Source organism: Rissa tridactyla, unplaced genomic scaffold (genome assembly GCF_028500815.1).
Source record: "Rissa tridactyla isolate bRisTri1 unplaced genomic scaffold, bRisTri1.patW.cur.20221130 scaffold_615, whole genome shotgun sequence".
Taxonomy (NCBI): domain Eukaryota; kingdom Metazoa; phylum Chordata; class Aves; order Charadriiformes; family Laridae; genus Rissa; species Rissa tridactyla.
In genome coordinates this window covers 3,378-22,223 of record NW_026529825.1, presented here as the reverse complement: position 1 = coordinate 22,223, position 18,846 = coordinate 3,378, and the positions used below count along the sequence as shown (strand labels likewise).

Genomic DNA, 18,846 nt, shown 5'->3' with positions numbered 1-18,846 from the left:
GGGTGCCGTGACACCAAACGAAACCGGCTGCGGGGACGGGGGACGGTGACACCAAACGAAACCGGCTGCGGGGACGGGGACGGGGACGGGGGGGTGTGGGGGGGAAACCGGGATACGCACCGGGGGTGGGGGGGTCGGCGGGGGGGGGGACACACAGGCTACTCCTTGGCCCGGCCGATGATGGCCAGGATGTAGAGGAAGATGTTGATGATGTCCGTGTAGAGGTTGAGGGCGGCGAAGACGTACTCCTCGGGGCTGAGCGCCAGCTGCTTGTTCCCCAGGATCATCTGCGTGTCCACCGCCAGGAACTGCCGGGAAGCGCCGGAGTTACGGAGTCAGGGAATTTTAGGGACCTCCGGGGACCCCTCCCCGTCCCAGCCCCGGCGGCAGCGGGGTCACCCGGAGCAGGTTGGGTGCGTCCAGGCGGGTTTGGAAGATCTCCAGAGACGGAGACCCCACACCTCTCTGCTGCCCTCGCCCCAAAGACCTTTTTCCTCCTTTTTTTGGCGTTTCCCGTGTCCCAGTTTGTGCCCGTTGCCCCTCGTCCCGTCCCGGCACCACCGGGAAGAGCCCGGCCCCGTCCCGCTGCCACCCCCCCCTTGCAGTGTTTATCGGCGCTGACGAGACCCCCCCTCGCTCGTCTTTTTTCCAGCTGAAGAGACCCAAATCCCTCGGCCCTTCCTCAGCACAGAGACGCTCCCGGCCCTCGTCATCCTCGCGGCCCCCGCCGGACTCTCCCCAGCAGTTCCCCGTCCCGCCGGAACTGGGGGGCCCGGCACCGGCCCCAGTGCTCCAGCTGTGGCCCCCCCCAGGGCAGAGCAGAGCAGAGCGGGAGGATGAACCTCCCCCCGCCTGCCGGCCACGCTCTGCTCCGTGCCCCCCAGGAGACCGTTGGCCGCGTCGGCCACGAGGGCACGTCGCCGGCCCCCGGGCAACTCGGTGTCCCCCAGGACTCCCAGGTCTCCCCGCAGAGCTGGTTCCCAGCGGGTGCCCCCGGCCCGTCCCGGTCCCTGGGGCTGTTCCCCCCCTGGGCAGGACCCTGCCCTGGCCCCCGGGGACCCTCCCGAGGTCCCTCCGGCCCGGCCCCGTCCCGCTGGCGGGTGGCACGACCTCCTGGGGGGGTCCCCGGCGCCGACCCCCCGGCCACCAGCGCTGGCCACGGGCCTCCAGCCGTCGCCGGCCGCCACCGGCTGAGCTGGTCCCCAGCCCCCCCAGCTCCAGCCCCCAGCCCTTCCCCAGCCCCCTCCCTGCCCCTCACCCACCCCCGCGTCCCCAGCGTCCCCTCAGGGTGCTGGGGGGGACGGTGAGCTCCGGGAGAGGGGACGTTGTGGGGGGGGGGACGCCGGGGGGGGGGGTCCGCCTAGAAGCCGCCCCACCAGCAGGTTCCTCACCCCACCGTCCCCACGCCCGCAGCCTCAGCCCCCCCGGCCACGGGCTCGTCCCCCCGCCAGGGAAGGGGGGGGCGAGGGGGTCCGGGCCCCCCCCGGCACTCACGCAGGTGAAGAGCAGGGCCCCCAGGGAGGCGTAGATGATGTCCATGATGCGGTTCCGGATGAAGATGCAGAGGATGGAGAAGACGATGAGGACGACGAGGCAGATGATGAGCACCCCCCGGCAGGAGGTGAAGTCGTACTTGGTCTGCGGGAGGGGGCGGACTCAGCGCGGGGGGGGGGTCGTACACCCAACGCACAGCCCCCCCCCAGTCCCAGCAGGGAGCCGGGGGGGGGGTCATACGCCCAATTCGGAGCCCCCAGCCCCAGCAGGGAGCTGGGGGGGGTGTCATACGCCCAGTTCGGAGCCCCCAGCCCCAGCAGGGAGCCGGGGGGGGGGGTCATACGCCCAATTCGGAGCCCCCAGCCCCAGCAGGGAGCCGGGGGGGGGAGGGGGTGTCGTACACCTAATTCAGAGACCCCCATCCCTGGCAGGGAGCCAGGGTGGGGTCGTACACCCGGTTTGGAGCCCCCCCCAAACTCAGCAGGGAGCCGGGGGGGGGGGTCATACGCCCAATTTGGAGCCCCCAGCCCCAGCAGGGAGCCGGGGGGGGGGGGTCATATGCCCAATTCGGAGCCCCCAGCCCCAGCAGGGAGCCGGGGGGGGTGTCCCGGCCGCTCTGCCCCCCCCTGCCCGGCGCTGACCTGGAGGGAGAAGATGACGACGGTGAAGCAGACGAGGACGGTGATGCCCACGGCCATGATGACGGCGTCGGTGTTGTAGAAGCTGGCGATCATCCCCACCATGTAGGACAGGCTGAGCGTCAGGATGGACTGGGGGGGGGACACACACAAACACACGCGCGCGGACACCGCGTCACCACCGCTCTGTCACCCCAACCGGGCCGCGAAACCCCCCCTCCGCCCCCCCCCGCCGCCTCCGGCGGTGCCGCCGCGGTGCCCAACGCCCTCCGCGCCGGGGCCGAATCCACAGCGGGCCCCGCTCTCACCCCCCCCCCAGCGCCCCCAAACCCACCCTGAGGGGGGTCCCCCAGCTGAAACCGACCCCCCCCCTCCCCGTCCCTCACCAGGGCCACCAGGTTCCAGGGGTGCTTGCGTCGGAAGTCGCCGCAGCAGCTGAGGACGATGAGGGAGATGAAGAAGACGGCGTAGGAGACGTAGTAGGTCCAGACGTTGCGCTGCACGAAGCCCTTGACGCCTTTGAGGAAGGTGAAGACGGCGACGAAGGCGAAGGTGACGCTCAGCTGCAGGCTCAGCACCAGGAACACCTGGGGGGGGGGGACACCACACACACACACACACACACGACACGCAGAGGGGGTGTCGCGGCGTGGGGGGGGGGGTCCCAAGCCCCTTCCCAGGGGTGTCCCCCCCCCCTCCGCGTCCCACCTTGCGGATGAAGGCCTGCCGCACGCTCTTGTCGTCCCAGTGGGCGGGGGGGAAGTCCTGGTTGTCATAGTAGGAGGGGGGCCCGTCCTCGTGGTAGGTGCTGTGCAGGGGGGCTGCGGCGAGGCGGGGGACACACACACACACACAGAGGCATGAAGGGGGGCGGCGGGGGGGGGGACGACACTGCCAGCACCCCCACACCGAGCCCCCGGGACCACCGGGGTGGCCGCTTGCCCGTGGCCACGGTCTCCGGGGTTGGGGGGGGGGGCCATGGAAGTGGGGAGCGGGGCTCTGTGCCCCCCCCCAAGCCGAGCCGACAGCTCCAGGCGGTGCCCCCCCCCCTCCTCTGGGTGACAACCCCCCCCCCCCAAGGCTTGGCTGGGCTGAGGGGGGGGGCTCACGGGGCAGGACCCCTTCCCTTGGGAGGGTCCCGCCGGCGTTCCCTGAGCCGCGCTACCCCCAGGATGGGGCCCCCCCATGTCCCCCCCCGGGGATGAAGACCCGCCCCCCCCCCCCCCCCCCCCCCATGTCTCCTCCCCCGGGATGGAGCCCCCCTCTTTCCCCCCCCCCCCCGGGATGGAGCCCCCCCCATGTCCTCCCCTCGGAATGGACCCCCCCCCATGTCCCCCCCCCCCAGGACAGACCCCTCCATGTCCCCCCCCCAGGACAGCCCCCCCCGTCCCCCCCCCCCCATCACTTACAGTCCTGGTCGCTGGGGACCATGGGCTGCAATGGAGCCCCCCCATGTTCCCCCTCGGGACAGACCCCCCCCCTCCCATGGCCCCCCCTCAGGATGGAGCCCCCCCCATGTCCCACCCAGGACAGCCCCCCCCCCACATCCCCCCCCCCCAGACAGCCCCCCCCCCCGTCACTTACAGTCCTGGTCGCCGGGGACCATGGGCTGCGGCTGGGCGTAGGGGGGCTGGGCATAGGGGCCCTGGGGGTACGGCCCCGGGGGGGGGGTACGGCCCCGGGGGGGTAGGGCCCGGCGGGGGGGTACGGCCCCGGGGGCGGGTACGGCCCCGGCCCCTGCGGGAAGGCCCCCCGGCTGGCTATAGGGCGCGGGGGGCGAAGTGGGGCTGGGGGTAGGGGGCTGGGGGGGGGTAGGGGGGCTGGGCGTAGGCCGGGGGGGGCCGTCGGCTGCGGGCCCCCCGAAGCCCTCGCCCCCCCGTCACCAGGAAACTCTTCTCGTGGGACATGTCGGCCCCCCCCCCGGGCTGGCGGCCGCGCTCTGCTGTGGGGAGAGAAAGAGGGGGGGGGGGTGTCAGAGCTGGCGGCCATCGCCCCCCCCCACACCATCATCCCCACATCCATCACCCCCCCGCAGCCATCACCCCCCCCATGGCCTTCACCCCCCCCCCCAGCCATCACCCCCCAGCCATCAGCCCCCCATGGCCATCACCCCCCCACGCCGTCACCCCCCCCCGGCCATAATCGCCCCCCCCAGCCATCAAGCCCCCACATCCATCACGCCCCATGGCCCCTTGCCCCCCCCCCCCCCCCCCCCCGCCATAGCAGTCCTGTGGGCCCCCCACCCACCCATCACCCCACACTTGGGGGTCTCAGTCCCCCCTCCCCCATCCGCCACCCACACTTGTGGGTCCCCCCCCCGTCCATCACCCCACAGTGGGTGTCGTCCCCCCCCCCATCACCCCACACTTCTGTGTGTCCCCCCCCATCCATCACCCCACAGTGGGTCAGCCCCCTCTTGTCCATCACCCCACACTTGGGGGTCTGGGTTCCCTCACCCCCCCATCACCCTACAGTGGTGTGTCCCCCCCATCCATCACCCCACACTTGTGTGTCCCCCCCCATCACCCCACACTTGGGGGTCCGGACACCCCCACCCCCCCACAGCAAGGGTGTCCCCCCTCGTCCGTCACCCCACAGCGTGCCCCCCCCGCCCATCACCCCACACTTGGGGGTCTGGACCACCCCACCCCCCCACAGTGAGGGTGTGGCCCCCCCCCCGTCTGTCACCCCACACTTGGGGGTCCCCCCCATCCATCACCCTACAGTGGGTCGTCCCCCCCTGCCATCACCCCACACTTGTGGGTCCCCCCCATCACCCCACACTTGGGGGTGTCCCCCCCCCCCCCCCGTCACCCCACAGCGTGTCCCCCCCGCCCCCTCCATCACCCCACACTCGTGGGTCCGGCCCCCCCCGGTTGCCGGGGCCCGCACAAGATGGCGGCCGGGCGGCAGGGCCGTTGCCATGGCGACCCCCCCGCGGCCGCCCCGGCCCGGGCCATGGCGGCGGGGCCCGTCCGAGGCCTTCCCTCCTCCCCCGGCCACGGCCCCGCACCGGGACCCACAGCGGGACCGCCGGTGTCCCGCCGGCCGCGGCACCAAACCCCGGTGGCCAGCATTTGCCCCCGGCTCCGTGCCCCCCCCGGGAATGGCGGCGGCCATGGCGGCAGTGGCGGGGACGGACGGGCGGCCGCCCGCAGGGTTGGCGGCCATCGGGCCTGCGCCATCACGTGCTGCCGCGACCGACGTGCCTGAGCCGGTGCCGCAGCGAGGAACCGGTGACAGCGGGCACGGGGCCACCAACTGCCGGCCCGGCGACGGCCAAGTGACGGCACCCCTGGCCGGTGGCACAGCCCTCTGGCCAGTGACAGCCCCCACCGGCTACTGACAGACCCCTGGCCAGTGACAACCCCCCCCCCCCGGCCAGCGACAGCCCCCCTGGCTGGTGACAACCCCCTGGCCAGTGACAGCCCAGTAGCCGATAACAGCCACCCCTGGCCAGTGACAGTCCCCCCCGGCTGGTGACAGCCGCCTTGGCCGCTGGCACAGCCCAGTGGCCAGTGACAGCCTCCCCTGGCCAGTGACAGCCTGGTGGCCAGTAACAACCTGGTGGCCAATGACATCCCCCCCCCTGACTGGTGACAGCCCCTCCTGGCCGCTGGCACAGCACAGTGGCCAGTGACAGGACCCCTTGGCCAGTGGCAGCCCTCCTGGCCAGTGACAGCTTGCCAGGCTGGTGACAGCTCGCCTGGCTGCTGACAGCCCAGTGGCCAGTGACAGCCCCCCTGTCTGGTGACAGCCCCCCTGGCCACTGGCACAGCACTCTGGCTAGTGACAGCTTGCCAGACCAGTGACAGTTCCCCCTGGCCAGTGACAGCCTGGTGGCCGGTGACATCCCCCCTGACTGGTGACAGCCCCCCTGGCCTCTGGCACAGCCCTCTGGCTAGTGACAGCCCCCCTTGGCCAGTGACAGCTTGCTGGGCTGGCAACAGCTCCCCTGGCCAGTGACAGCCCGGTGGCCAGTGACAGCCCCCTTGGCTGGTGATAGCCCCCCTGACCACCGGCACAGCCATCTGGCCAGCGACGGCCTGCTGGGCTGGTGACAGCTGGCCCAACTGGTGACAAACCTGGCCAGTGACAGCCCCTCTTGGCCAGTGACAGCCCCCCCGGCCAGCGGCACAGCCCTCTGGCCAGTGTCAGCCCAGTGACTCGTGACAGCTCGCCTGGCTGATGACAGCACCCCCCCCCGGCCACTGGCACAGCCCTCTGGCCAGTGACAGCCCCCCCAGCCAGTGACAGCCCCCCCGGTCGGTGCCAGCCCCCCCGGCCAGTGACAGGCCCCTGGCCACTGGCACAGCCCCCCGGCCAGTGCCAGCCCCCCTTGGCCAGTGCCAGCCCCCCCCGGCCGGTGCCAGCCCGCTGGCCGGTGGCTCAACCCCCGCGTGACGCCCCATCCCGGTGCCACGGGCCCGGGGGGGGGGGGCTCAGCCATGCAGCACCGCGGCCGCCGCCACGTTCCTCCCCCGGGAGGGCCGGGACCCCCGGCACGGGGACACCCCTCACGGGGGGCGGGGGGCACGGGGGGGTCCCCACAGGGGCGACAGGGGACACCCCAAACAGGGGACACGGGGGTCCCCACAGGGGGGCGCGGGGGGGCGCAGAGTGGGGTGGGGTGGGGTGGGGTGGGGGGGGGCCCGCCCCCCCCCTCGCTAAGCCGCTTTGGCCGGTAAAGCCCCAGCGCGGCCTATTTACGGCAGCAACAATCCTAATCCCCCCCGGCGGGGGGGGGGGGGCCACCACGACGACAACACACGGGCCGGAGGTGGGGGGGGGGGGACGGGGCAGCCCCCACCCTCCCGCCGCTGCCCCCCGCAGCGGGGTCCCGCACTGCGGCCCGGCCCGGCCCGCCGGGGCCCGCTCCCGCCGCCCGGCTGTGCCCCCCCCCCGCTGCGGAATGCGGCAGAGTGGGGCGGGGGGGGGGGGGAGGAAACGGCGCTCGGGGGCCTCCCCCGTGCCCCCCCCCCCCCCGCCCCACACCGCAAGCCCCCTCCGGTGTCCGGGTTCCCCCATCCCGGTGTCCGTGTCCCCCGTCCCCGTCCCCCCCCCCCCCGCTCACCGGGCCGGGCCGTGCGGCAGCGCTGCCTCCGCTCCGCTCCGCTGTGGGCGGGGCCTCCGCGTGGGGGGCGGGGACTACGGGGGGCGGGGCCTTCTCGCGGGGAGGGGCGGGGGCTTGCGGCAGCGCTCCGCCTTCATTGGGCGGGGACTGCGGGAGGGGCGGGGGCTCAGCGAAGGGGCGTGGCTTAGGGGGGCCGGTTTAGGCCAGCGCCGCTCCGCTGTGGGCGGGGTCTCCGCGAAGGGGCGGGGCTGATGGGGGCGGGGACTTACGAGGAGGGGCGGGGCTGGGCGGGGCTGGGACGGTTCGCTTCCGCCCACTCCGCGGCGAAGGGGCGGGGCCTGCGGGAGAGGGGCGGGGCCTGTAGGGAGAGGGGCGGGGCCTCCGGGGGGAGGGGGCATTGCCTTCGTGAGAGGGGAGGGGGCTGTAGGTATAGGGGCGGGGCCTGAAGGAAGGGGGCGGGGCTTGTGTGAAGGGCGTGGCCTTATGGAGGCGGGGCCTTCGGGAGAGGGGCGGGGCTTGCGGGAGAGGGGCGGGGCCTGGCTCTCCTGGGTCCCCATAGTATTTCGGGTGGGGCCCGGGCCGGGTCCCGTCCCTCCGGAAGGCCCCGCCCACGAGAGGCCACGCCCCCCACACGGCCACGCCCCCCACACGGCCACACCCCCGCGCGCTTCCCCTTCCCGTTCCCGGGCACTTTCGGTTTCGTTTCTTGGCCGGGGCGGAGCCGAACGGCGGCTGGTGCGTTGGGGGATGGGGGGGGGGGGGGGCTGTGTGGGGTCTGTCTCTGGGCTGGGGGGGGGGGTGTCCTGCCCCACGGCTGGGGGGCTGGGGTGTCCTGCCACGGGGGTTTGGGGCTGCGTGGGGCTGGGGGGGGCGCTCTGACCCGGGGTCGTGGGGATATGGGGGGCCCTGCTCTGGGACATGAGGTTGTGGGGGTCTGCCCCACGGCGGGGGGGGCTGCCCCGGGGGCGTGGGGCTGCCCCGGGGCTGGGGGGCTGAAGGGGGGGTCCTGCCCCACGGCGGGGATGATCCTGCCCCGCGGCTGTGGGGCTGGGGAGGGGCCCTGGGGAGGGGGGAGGGCCGTGGGGTGTCCCGCGTCCCCCCTTCCCCCCCCCCAACCAAACGTGCGGGCGGGCAGATGGCGGGGGCGGTGCTGGAGGTGGGGGGCGTCCCCCCCGACGCCCCCGAGGAGCTGCCGGTGCTGTACTTCGAGAGCCGGCGGCGGTCGGGGGGGGGCCCCGTGGAGAGCTGCCAGCGCCTCGGCCCCCTCCTCTTCCTCACCTTCCACAGCCCCCAGGGTGAGCCCGCGGCTGGGGGCACTGGGGTGGGCTACGGGGGGGGTCCCAGTCCCTGCTGGGAGCACTGGGAGCACTGGGGTGGGCTACGGGGGGGTCCCAGTCCCTGCTGGGGACACTGGGAGCACTGGGGTGGGCTACGAGGGAGTCCCAGTCCCAGCTGGGGGCACTGGGATGGGCTACGGGGGGGTCCCAGTCCCTGCTGGGAGCACTGGGAGCACTGGGATGGGCTACGGGGGGGTCCCAGTCCCTGCTGGGGGCACTGGGATGGGGTATGGGGGGGTCCCAGTCCCAATTGGGAGCACTGGGAGCACTGGGATGGGGTACGGGGCGGTCCCAGTCCCTGCTGGGGACACTGGGGTGGGCTACGGGGGGATCCCCGTCCCTGCTGGGAGCACTGGGAGCACTGGGATGGGGTACGGGGGGGTCCCTGTCCCTGCTGGGGGCACTGGGGTGGGCTACGGGGGGGTCCCAGTCCCTGCTGGGGACACTGGGAGCACTGGGATGGGGTACGGGGGGGTCCCTGTCCCTGCTGGGGGCACTGGGGTGGGGTACAGAGGGGTCCCAGTCCCTGCTGGGGGCACTGGGAGCACTGGGATGGGGTACGGGGGGGTCCCAGTCCCTGCTGGGGACACTGGGAGCACTGGGATGGGGTATGGGGGGGTCCCAGTCCCTGCTGGGAGCACTGGGATGGGGTATGGGGGGGTCCCAGTCCCAATTGGGAGCACTGGGAGCACTGGGATGGGGTACGGGGGGGTCCCAGTCCCTGCTGGGGGCACTGGGAGCACTGGGATGGGGTATGAGGGGGTCCCAGTCCCCACTGGGAGCACTGGGGTGGGGTGAGGAGGGTCCCACTCCCAACTGGGAGCACTGGGATCGGGTGGGGACGACCCACTCCCACTGGGATCACTGGGGAGCGCTGCTGTGCCCCCCAGGGTCTCCCAGTGCGGGGTGGGCTCGGGCACTTCCCCCCCCCCCCCAGTGACCCACGTGTCCCGTCCCCCCCCGGTGACCCCCGTGTCCCCCCCAGATGCCGAGAACGTCCTGGCCCGGGGCACCCACCGGCTGGGGGGGTGGGAGCTGCGGGTGCGCCCAGCCCCCCCCTGGCACCCCACCCGGCTGCTGCTGGGGGGGCTGGACCCCCGCGCCCCCCCCGAGGAGCTGGAGCCCCCCCTGGGCTCGCTGCTGGGACGAGCCCCCGGCACCTTCGGCCTCAGCCGGGGCCCGGCACCGGGATGGGCCCTGCTGCGCCTGCGGGACCCCATGGCCCCCCTCGGTGGGTGCGGGGGGGGAAGGAGGTCCCTGGGGATATGGGGGGGGGGAGACCCTGCTGGGAGCACTGGGATCAGGTACAGAGGGGTCCCGGACCCAACTGGGAGCACTGGGATGTGGTGTGGGTGGTTCCCAGTCCCAACTGGGAGCACTGGGATGGGGTGAGGGGGGTTCCCAATCCCACTGGGGGCACTGGGATGGCGTGAGGGGGGGTCCCGTTCCCAACTGGGAGCACTGGGATGTGGTGTGGGTGGTTCCCAGTCCCAACTGGGAGCACTGGGATGGGGTGAGGGGGGTTCCCAATCCCACTGGGGGCACTGGGATGGGGTGAGGGGGGGTCCCGTTCCCAACTGGGAGCACTGGGATGGGGTGTGGGTGGTTCCCAGTCCCAACTGGGAGCACTGGGATGGGGTGAGGGGGGTTCCCAATCCCACTGGGGGCACTGGGATGGGGTGAGGGGGGGTCCCGTTCCCAACTGGGAGCACTGGGATGGGGTGTGGGTGGTTCCCAGTCCCAACTGGGAGCACTGGGATGGGGTGAGGGGGGGTCCCAGTCCCCACTGGGAGCACTGGTGGCTGTTGGGGGGGTCCCAGTCCCCGTGGTGGCTGGGGCGGTGTTTCGGGGTGCGGGGGCTGGGGTGCCGCGCCGGTGCCGGCGTCGCTGTGGCGGCAGCGCGGGGCGTGGGTCTGCCGCGCGGTGTTGATGCGGGGGTGGCATTTTGGGGTGCGGGGCTGGTGCCGGCGTCACCGGGGCGGCGTTTCGGGGTGTGGGGTCTGGGGTGCAGGACCGGTGCCGGTAGTGCCGGGGCGGCATTTTGGGGGGCAGGGTTTGGAGCACGGGGGTGGCATTTTGGGGAGCGGGCTCTGGCCGCGGCGTTGGCGCCGGTGGTGCCAGGACGGTGTTTTGGGGTGGGGGTCTGCGGGGCGGGGTTGGTGCTGGGACGGCGTTTCGGGGCGCGGGGTCTGCGGTGCATCCTGGCAGCCAGGCCCCCGGGGTGGTGTTTTGGCGCAGCCGGCAGCGCCGGTGAGCGCGGTGGGCGGCGGCGTCCTGCCGGGCACTGGGTGCTGGTGGCTCCCCGCTGCCGGACCCGCCGGCGTCCCGCGGTGCCGCCGGGGTGGCCGAATGGCTCCCATTCCCCCCCGGCGTCACCGTCGCTACCGTCCTGGCAGAGTTCGCGGCAGCGGCGGAGCGGGTCCGGCAGCGGGGGCTGGCGGGGTCGGCGGTGTCCCTGCTGCGGCTACCGGTGGCCAGCAGCGTGGTGGTGCGTGCCGAGGCGCCGGTGCTGAGCCGCGACCTGCTGGAGCTCTACTTCGAGAACCGGCGCAGCGGCGGCGGCAGCGTGCGGGACGTGCGGGTGCTGCCGGGGGGACGCGCCGCCGTCGTCACCTTCCAGGAGGCGGAAGGTGAGCGGGGGACGCGGGGCACCGGGGACAACCCCCCTTCGGCCGGCCGCCGGTGCCGGGGCTGCGCCGGCTGCCCGTCCTCTCCCCCCGCAGCGGCGGAGCGGGTGCTGCAGAGACCCCACCGGCTGCAGGACGCGGCGCTGGCGCTCGCCCCCCACTACCCCTTCCTGGGGACGCTGGAGGGGGACGAGACCCCCCCCGCCGGACACGGCCACCGCGCAGGACACGGCCCCGGCCCCCCCGGCGGCCCTGGCACCCTCACCGGACACAGACCCCCCGCCAGGTGTGCCCCCCCCATCAGATGTGTCCCCGCCGCCAGCCCCCACGGGCCCGGTGCCGGCAGAGCCACCGGTGTCGAGCCCGGTGCCGGCGGAGCCGCCGTCTGCCTTCCCCGGGGGTGACGGTGACACGGCGGTGGCCGGGCGGTGGCAGCGCCATGAGGCGTTGGCGGCGGCGCGGGACGAGGTGGTGGTGCCGGCGGAGCCAGGAGCGCTGCGGTACCTGCACCGGCACTACCAGGACCTGCTGGCCAGCATCCCCGAGGTGTCCCTGCTGCCGCTGGAGGGGGGGGACGTCTCCGGATTCCGGGTGAGACGCCGGCTCCGGGTGTCCCCGGCACTGCGGTGCCGCGGCGGCACGGCCCTGACAGCCCGGCGATCGCCGGCAGGTGAGCGGGGAGCCGGGCCGGTGCCGGGCGGCCGCCGAATTCCTGCAGAGCCTGCTGGGCACCGTGGGCTCGCAGCCGGTGACGCTGCGGTTCCCCGGCGTGGCGCGGTTCCTGCGGGACGAGGGCGGGCAGAGCGTCATCCGGCAGCTGGAGAGTCGCTTCCAGTGCGTCATCGACCTGGACGGCGTCCGCTGGGACCCCCCGGACCCACAGGTACCCCCCGGGTGACGCCACGCCGGGCCCTGCCGCCGGCACAGCGCCGGTGACGGTGGCCCGTGTCCCTTGTCCCCGCAGACGGAGCTGGCGGAGCTGCTCGCTGCTGCGGCGCCGCAGCCGGACCTGCCCGAGGATGAGGATGGTGCCGATGGAGACGGCCTTCACCGCAGCATCGGTGAGGGGTCTCGCCCCGCACCTGCTCAACCGGCGCCGCGGTGGGAGGGGGACGCGGACGCTGGTTCCTCACCATGTGCCGCCGTTGGGGGCCCGCGGGTGACGCCGGGGTCGGGGCCCGCGGGTGACGCCTGGCTGCTCCCGGCAGAGGAGATCAAGGAGCTGCTGGCAGCGCTGCGCCCCGGCGACGCCGCCGGCGATGCCGAGCCCCCGCTGCTCCCCGGCCACGACCTGGACCCCTTCACCGAGCCCCCCGACGGGGGTGGCGCCGGGGAGCCGCCGTGGGGCGGGCGAAGGGCCGGGATGGAGGAGGAGGAGGAGGAGGAGGAGGCGGCGCAGATGGTGTTGGCCATCCAGCGCTCCATGGAGGACACGGGGCGCGAGGAGGAGGAGCTGGCGCGGGCCACCGCGCTCTCCCTCCGCTCCCACCGCCGGGAGGAGGAGGAGGAGGAGGAAGACGCCGGGCTCCTGGCGGCGCTGGAGGCCTCTCTGGAGGAATGGCTGCCGGCGGCGGACGCGGCGCGGGTGCTGGTGTTCTCCTCCTTCGAGCGGGACGTGGCGGCGGTGCCGGGGGAGCTGGAGCGGGCGCTGGCGGGGCGGCTGCGGGCACAGACGGTGCAGAGCGAGCGGCTGCAGGCGCTGCCGGCGCGGTGCCGGCGATGCCTCGTCCTCCTGCAGCGCCGGCACGCCGTCCACCTGGGCCTGCACGCCGGCACCGCCACGCTGCACGGCTTCGCCGAATACACCGCCGCCGCCGCCCGCGACCTCCACCTCCTGCTCCGGCGCCTGCCGCAGCCCGGCCGGCCCCGCCACGGCACCGCCGGCGCCCACTGGGTGCGCTGGGACCACGCCGGCACCGCCGTCCCCTACCCCGGCGAGGCCGCGGCGCTGCTGGAAGGGGCCTGGCAGCGCCGGCAGCGCCGGCTGGACCTGCTGCTGGACGGGCGGCCCTTCACCGTCGACCTGCAGCGCATGGAGGAGTACGACATCGGCAACGCCAGCGTCGCCCCCGTCTCACGCAGCCAACCCCCGGCCGACAGCCTGCTCAGTGAGTGCCGGCAGCACCGGTGCCGCCGCGGCGCTGTGTGAACGGGGTGGTGCCGCGGTGCCGGTCCTGCCCTGACATGGCACCGTGTGGGCAGGATGGTGCCGCAATGCCACTCCTGATCCACCATGGCACCCTGTGAACCAGATGGTGCCGCGGTGCCGGTTGTGCTCCATCATGGCGCCACGTGAACGGCACGGTGCCGTGGTGCCGGTCCTGCCCTGCTGTGGCACCCTGTGAACCGGACGGTGCCGCGGTGCCGGTCCTTCTCCACCGTGGCACCCTGTGAGCGGGATGGTGCTGCAGTACCGGTGTGCCGTGCCACGCCGTGCTGCACCGGCCTTCACCGGGTGCCGCGTCCGGCAGGGCCGGCGGTGGCAGCGGCGGAGGAGGAGGTGCGTCTGCTGCGTCTGGCCGAGGACTCGGAGGAATTCCGCGACACCGTCAGCCATTTCTACCAGACGCTGGAGGAGCTGCACAGCCAAATCGCCATCGTCAAGGTGGGTGCCGGCACCGCCGGGGTCGGGGGGAGGCGCTGGGCGACGCCGTGGGCGGTGTGGCCGCGGCAGAGCCCCGGACGCTGCGGTGCCGCCCGGCAGGTGGAGAAGCTGATCCACCCGCTGCTGTACGAGCAGTACCGCCTGAAGAGAGCCAGCATGGAGAGGGGCCGCGCCGGCGGCGCCCCGGTGGAGCGCGTCCTCTTCCACGGCACCAGCCAGAGCTCCAGCCGCGAGATCTGCCTGCACGGCTTCAACCGCAGCTTCTGCGGCAAGAACGGTGAGCGCCGGGCACGGGGCACCGAGGCAGGGCACGGCGTCGCCCATCCTGGCGTGGTGTTGCCCATCCGGCCACGGCATTGCTCGTCCCGGCACGGCAACACCGCTCCGGGCACACCGTTGCCAGTCGGGCCGTGGCGTCACCTACTGGGGCACGGCACCGCTGGTCTGGGCACGGCGTTGCCCATCCTGGTGTGGCACCGCCAGTCCAGCCATGGCATTGCCCATCCGGGCGTGATGTTGCCCATCCCGGCACGGCATCACCTATTGGGGCATGGCGTTGCCGATCCGGGTACGGCACCGCCGGTCTGGGCATGGCATTACCGATGGGGGCACGCCATTGCGTATCCAGTCACGGCATTGCCAGTCCAGGCATGGCATTGCCAACTGGGGCACGGCACTGCCGAACTGGGCAGGGCAGCGTCCATCCGGGGCACGGCACGGCTGGTCCTGGCACAGCGTCACTGGTCGGGCCGTGGGGTGCCGATCTGGCGTGGCTCCGCCAGTCCAGGCGTGGCATTGCCGATCGGGGCATGGTACTGCCGATCTGGGCTCAGGGTGCCGATCCAGGGCATGGCATTGCCCCTCGGGACATGGCGTCGCCAATCCGGGTACGGCATCGCCAATCCGGGCATGGCGTTGCCGATGGGGGCACAGCAGTGCCAATCTGGGTATGGCACCGCCAATCGGGCCGTGGCGTTGCCCATCTGGGCACGGCATTGCCCGTTAGGCCATGGCATCACCTGCTGGGGCACGGCATCACCGGTCTGGGTATGGCATTGCCAATCCGGGCACGGCGTTGCCAATTGGCCCATGGCATCACCGATCCAGCATGGCTGTGCTGGTCCGGGCACGGCATCGCCCATCCGGGCACGGCATCGCCCGTCCGGGCACGGAGTTGCCAATCCGGCATGGCTCTGCCGATCCCGGCATGCTGTTGCCAATCCCGCCATGGCGTTGCCAATGTGGGCACAGCATTGCCGTTACCGCCACGGCGTTGCCGGTCCCGGCACGGCGTTGCCCATCGGGGCATGGCGTGAGCCCCGTGCCCCCCCTGACCCCCCCGTCCCCCCCGTCCCTCCCTCCCTCAGCCGCGCTCTACGGCCTGGGCGTCTACTTCGCGGCGCGGGCGGCCATCTCGGCGCAGGACCGGTACTCGCCGCCCGCCGCCGATGGCACCAAGCGCGTCTTCGTGGCCAAAGTGCTGACGGGGGAGTTCGCGGCCGGGGGGCGGGGGCTGCGGGCCCCCCCCGCTGCGGGACGGGGCCGGCCCCCCCCGGCGCTACGACAGCGTGGTGGACGACCCCCGGCGCCCCGCCATCTTCGTCGTCTTCAACGACACCCAGGCCTACCCCCAGTACCTCCTCACCTGCCGCCGGCGGGGGGGACCCCCCTGACGCCGCCCCCCCCCGGCACCCCCCGACCCCCTGCCCCGGGGTGGGGGGGGCGGTTACGGGGGTCCCTGCCCCGGGCGGGGGGGGGGGTCTCGACCCCGGGGGGTTCGGGGTCTGGGGGGGGACACGACACCCCTCGACCCCCCCCCCAACCGGCCCCCCCTTGGACTTGGGGGGCGTGGGAGGACTCGTGGGGGGGGGGGGGGGGTATCACCGGTGCAATAAAAGTGAAAGTGGGAATAATAATCCCTTTTCCTGGGGCTGGGAGTTGGGGGGGGGGTCAGGGCTGTGCTCTGGGGGGGGCCGCGGGGACAGGGGGCTGGCACAGGGTCTGACACCCCCCCCCCAGCTCGTTCCCCCCCATCCCGGGGACACCGTCCCCTTTGGGCTCATCCTGCCCGGCCGGGGGACACGGACCCCCCCCAGGACTGTCCCGTCCCCCCCCCCCCCCCCCCCCCGTCCTGGGCCTGGGGTCCCTCCTGTGCTCCCCCCCCCAACACCATCCTGGTCTTGGGGTCCCTTTGGGCCCCCCCGCCATGGGGACCGGACCCCCCCCATTCACTCCCGCGGTGCCACCACGGGGTGCGGTGCCGGGGGGTCCCCGTCCCCCCCCGAGCCCTCGGTGCCCCCTGCGGCACACGCTCCCCCCCGCGTGCTGCGCCAGCCCGGGGACACCGCGGCGAGGGTGAGGGGGCCGGGGCCGGGGCGAGCTGACGGCATCGACCCCCCAACGGCATCACCCCCCCGATGGCATCGCCAACCTCTGCCGGCATCGCCCCCCCCCGATGGCATCGCCCCCCCAACAGCATCACCCCCCCGACGGCATCGACCCCCCGACGGCATCACCCCCCCGACGGCATCGACCCCCCGACGGCATCGCCAACCTCTGCCGGCATTGCCCCCCCCGACGGCATCGCCCCCCTGTGCCGGCATCACTTGTGGGTACCAGCATCCCCCCCCCCCCCACCCCGTGCCGCCATCGCCCACCAGTGCCGGCATCACCCACCCACCCAGACCGGCATCATCCACCCCTGCCGGCATGGCAGGGCGCAGGCAGGAGCAGGCAGGGTGCAGGCAGCGCAGGCAGGGCGCAGGCAGGAGCAGGCAGGGTGCAGGCAGCGCAGGCAGGGTGCAGGCAGGAGCAGGCAGTGCAGGCAGGGTGCAGGCAGGAGCAGGCAGGGTGCAGGCAGCGCAGGCAGGGCGCAGGCAGGGCGCAGGCAGTGCAGGCAGGGTGCAGGCAGGAGCAGGCAGGGTGCAGGCAGGGCGCAGGCAGTGCAGGCAGGGTGCAGGCAGGAGCAGGCAGGGTGCAGGCAGCGCAGGCAGGGCGCAGGCAGCGCAGGCAGGGTGCAGGCAGGGCGCAGGCAGTGCAGGCAGGGTGCAGGCAGCGCAGGCAGGGTGCAGGCAGGGTGCAGGCAGGAGCAGGCAGGGCGCAGGCAGGAGCAGGCAGGGTGCAGGCAGGGTGCAGGCAGGGCGCAGGCAGGGTGCAGGCAGGGTGCAGGCAGGAGCAGGCAGGGCACAGGCAGGGCGCAGGCAGGAGCAGGCAGGGTGCAGGCAGCGCAGGCAGGGTGCAGGCAGGAGCAGGCAGGGTGCAGGCAGCGCAGGCAGGAGCAGCAGAGGGCTGACGCCGGCAGAGGCCGCGGAAGGTTCCGGTTCCTGGTGCCGGAGCCAAACCGCAGGCCCTGGCACGGGCCTCCCCGGCCCCACGGCGCCCCACAAGAGGACGGGGATGGAGCCGGCACCGGGGGCCCCGCGGTCCCGGACCCACGGCTCGGGGGGGTGGCAACTGGCCGGGGGGACAGTGAGGCCACGGGGGGCACGGGCACCCCCGGCACAGCCGGCCCCTGCCTGCCCCTGCCTGTGCTGCCTGCGCTGCCTGCGCTGCCGGGCCCTGCTCCATGGGGGGGCAGGGGGACTCCCCCCCTCTGTTCCACCCCTGCTCCAAGCTCTGCTCCCGGGGGACATGGGGGACGCGGGGGACACAAGGGGGGACAGGGGGCACAGGGGACACGGGGGACACGGGGGACGTGGGGGACACAAGGGGCACAGGGGGTACAGGGGACATGGGGGGCACAGGGACACAAGGGACACGGGGGACATAAGGGGGGACAAGGGGCACAGGGGACACGGGGGACATGGGCGACACGGGAGACGTAGGGGACACGGGTGACATGGGGGACACAGAGGACACGGAGGATACAGTGGACATGGGGGACATGGGGGGCACAAGGGACAGGAGGGACACAGGGGACACAGGGGACAAGGGTAACATGGGGGGCACAGGTGACATGGGGGACACGGGAGACACAGGGGACATGGGTGACACAGGGGACAAGGGACACGGGGGACACAAGGGACATGGGAGACACAGGGGACATGGGGGCACAGGTGACATGGGGGACACAGGGGGCACAGGGGACACAGGACATGGGTGACACAAGGGATGTGGGAGAGACAGGTGACATGGGGGACACGGAGGACATGGGGGACATGGGGGACAAGGGACACAAGGGACATAGGAGACACAGGGGACACGGGGAACACAGGTGACATGGGGGACACAGGGGACACGAGGGGCACAGGGGACACAGAGGACATGGGTGACACAAGGGACGTGGGAGACACAGGTGACATAGGGGACATGGGGGACACAAGGGACACGGGGGACATGGGGGACGCAGGGGACAAGGGACACAAGGGACGTGGGAGACACAGGTGACATGGGGGACATGGGTGACATGGGGGACACAGTGGACACGGGGGACACGGGGGACAAGGGACACAGGTGACATGGGGGACGTGGGGGACACGGTGGCCAGGGGCCGGGGGGTGTCTGTTGGGGGCTCCCACCGCCGGGTCGGGGCCGGACGCGGCACAGACCCCCGGCACGGCCGGACCCGAGGGTGACACGGTGGGTGCCGGGGGGCCGCTGGCCCCCATCCCTCGCGTGCCGGGCCCCGGCGCCGTGGCGGTGAGCGGGTGCCGCCGGTGCCAGCCCGGCCGGACCTTTGTCCCCTGTCCCCGAGGGGCCCGTGGGGGGCTCAAAGGGGCCCTTTGTCCGCGGCTGGTCCCGTGCCACCTCCCGGGGCCACCTCCTGGGGCCACCTCCTGGGGCCACCACCGGCAGCGCCGCCTCTGCCAGGGGCCCAGGCTCGGCCGGTAAGGGGGTGCCGGGGGTGCCGGGGGTGCCAGGGGGTGTTGGGGGTGCTGGGAGTGCCGTGGGGTGCCGTGGGGTGCCGTGGGGTGTCATGGGTGCTGTGGGGTGCTGGGGGTGCCATGGGGTGTCATGGGGTGCCATGGAGTGCCATGGGGTGCCGTGGGGTGCTGGGAGTACCGTGGGGTGCCGGGGGTGCCATGGAGTGTCATGGGGTGCCGTGGGGTGCCATGGGGTGCCGGGGGTGCCA

The 18,846-nt window shown here is 73.7% G+C and overlaps 2 protein-coding genes across 2 annotated transcripts; one reads left to right on the top strand and one right to left on the bottom strand.

Annotated features, from left to right (window-relative positions):
* Positions 1-93: 93 nt before the first annotated feature.
* Positions 94-5,473, bottom strand: GRINA (glutamate ionotropic receptor NMDA type subunit associated protein 1). Its single transcript, XM_054187681.1, is given in 10 exon segments — positions 94-308; positions 1,495-1,638; positions 2,136-2,264; positions 2,519-2,719; positions 2,841-2,953; positions 3,717-3,801; positions 3,804-3,881; positions 3,883-3,906; positions 3,908-4,074; positions 5,156-5,473. Coding segments are annotated over 10 exon segments (1,239 nt in total). The 5' UTR covers positions 5,304-5,473; the 3' UTR covers positions 94-158.
* Positions 5,474-7,857: 2,384 nt separating this feature from the next.
* On the top strand, positions 7,858-15,503 carry PARP10 (poly(ADP-ribose) polymerase family member 10). The gene is given in 13 exon segments (XM_054187679.1): positions 7,858-7,941; positions 8,342-8,501; positions 9,529-9,774; positions 10,940-11,173; positions 11,267-11,420; positions 11,422-11,761; positions 11,841-12,053; positions 12,135-12,231; positions 12,379-13,278; positions 13,642-13,775; positions 13,875-14,052; positions 15,143-15,297; positions 15,299-15,503. Coding segments are annotated over 12 exon segments (2,961 nt in total). The 5' UTR covers positions 7,858-7,941; the 3' UTR covers positions 15,449-15,503.
* The last annotated feature ends 3,343 nt before the right edge of the window (positions 15,504-18,846 follow it).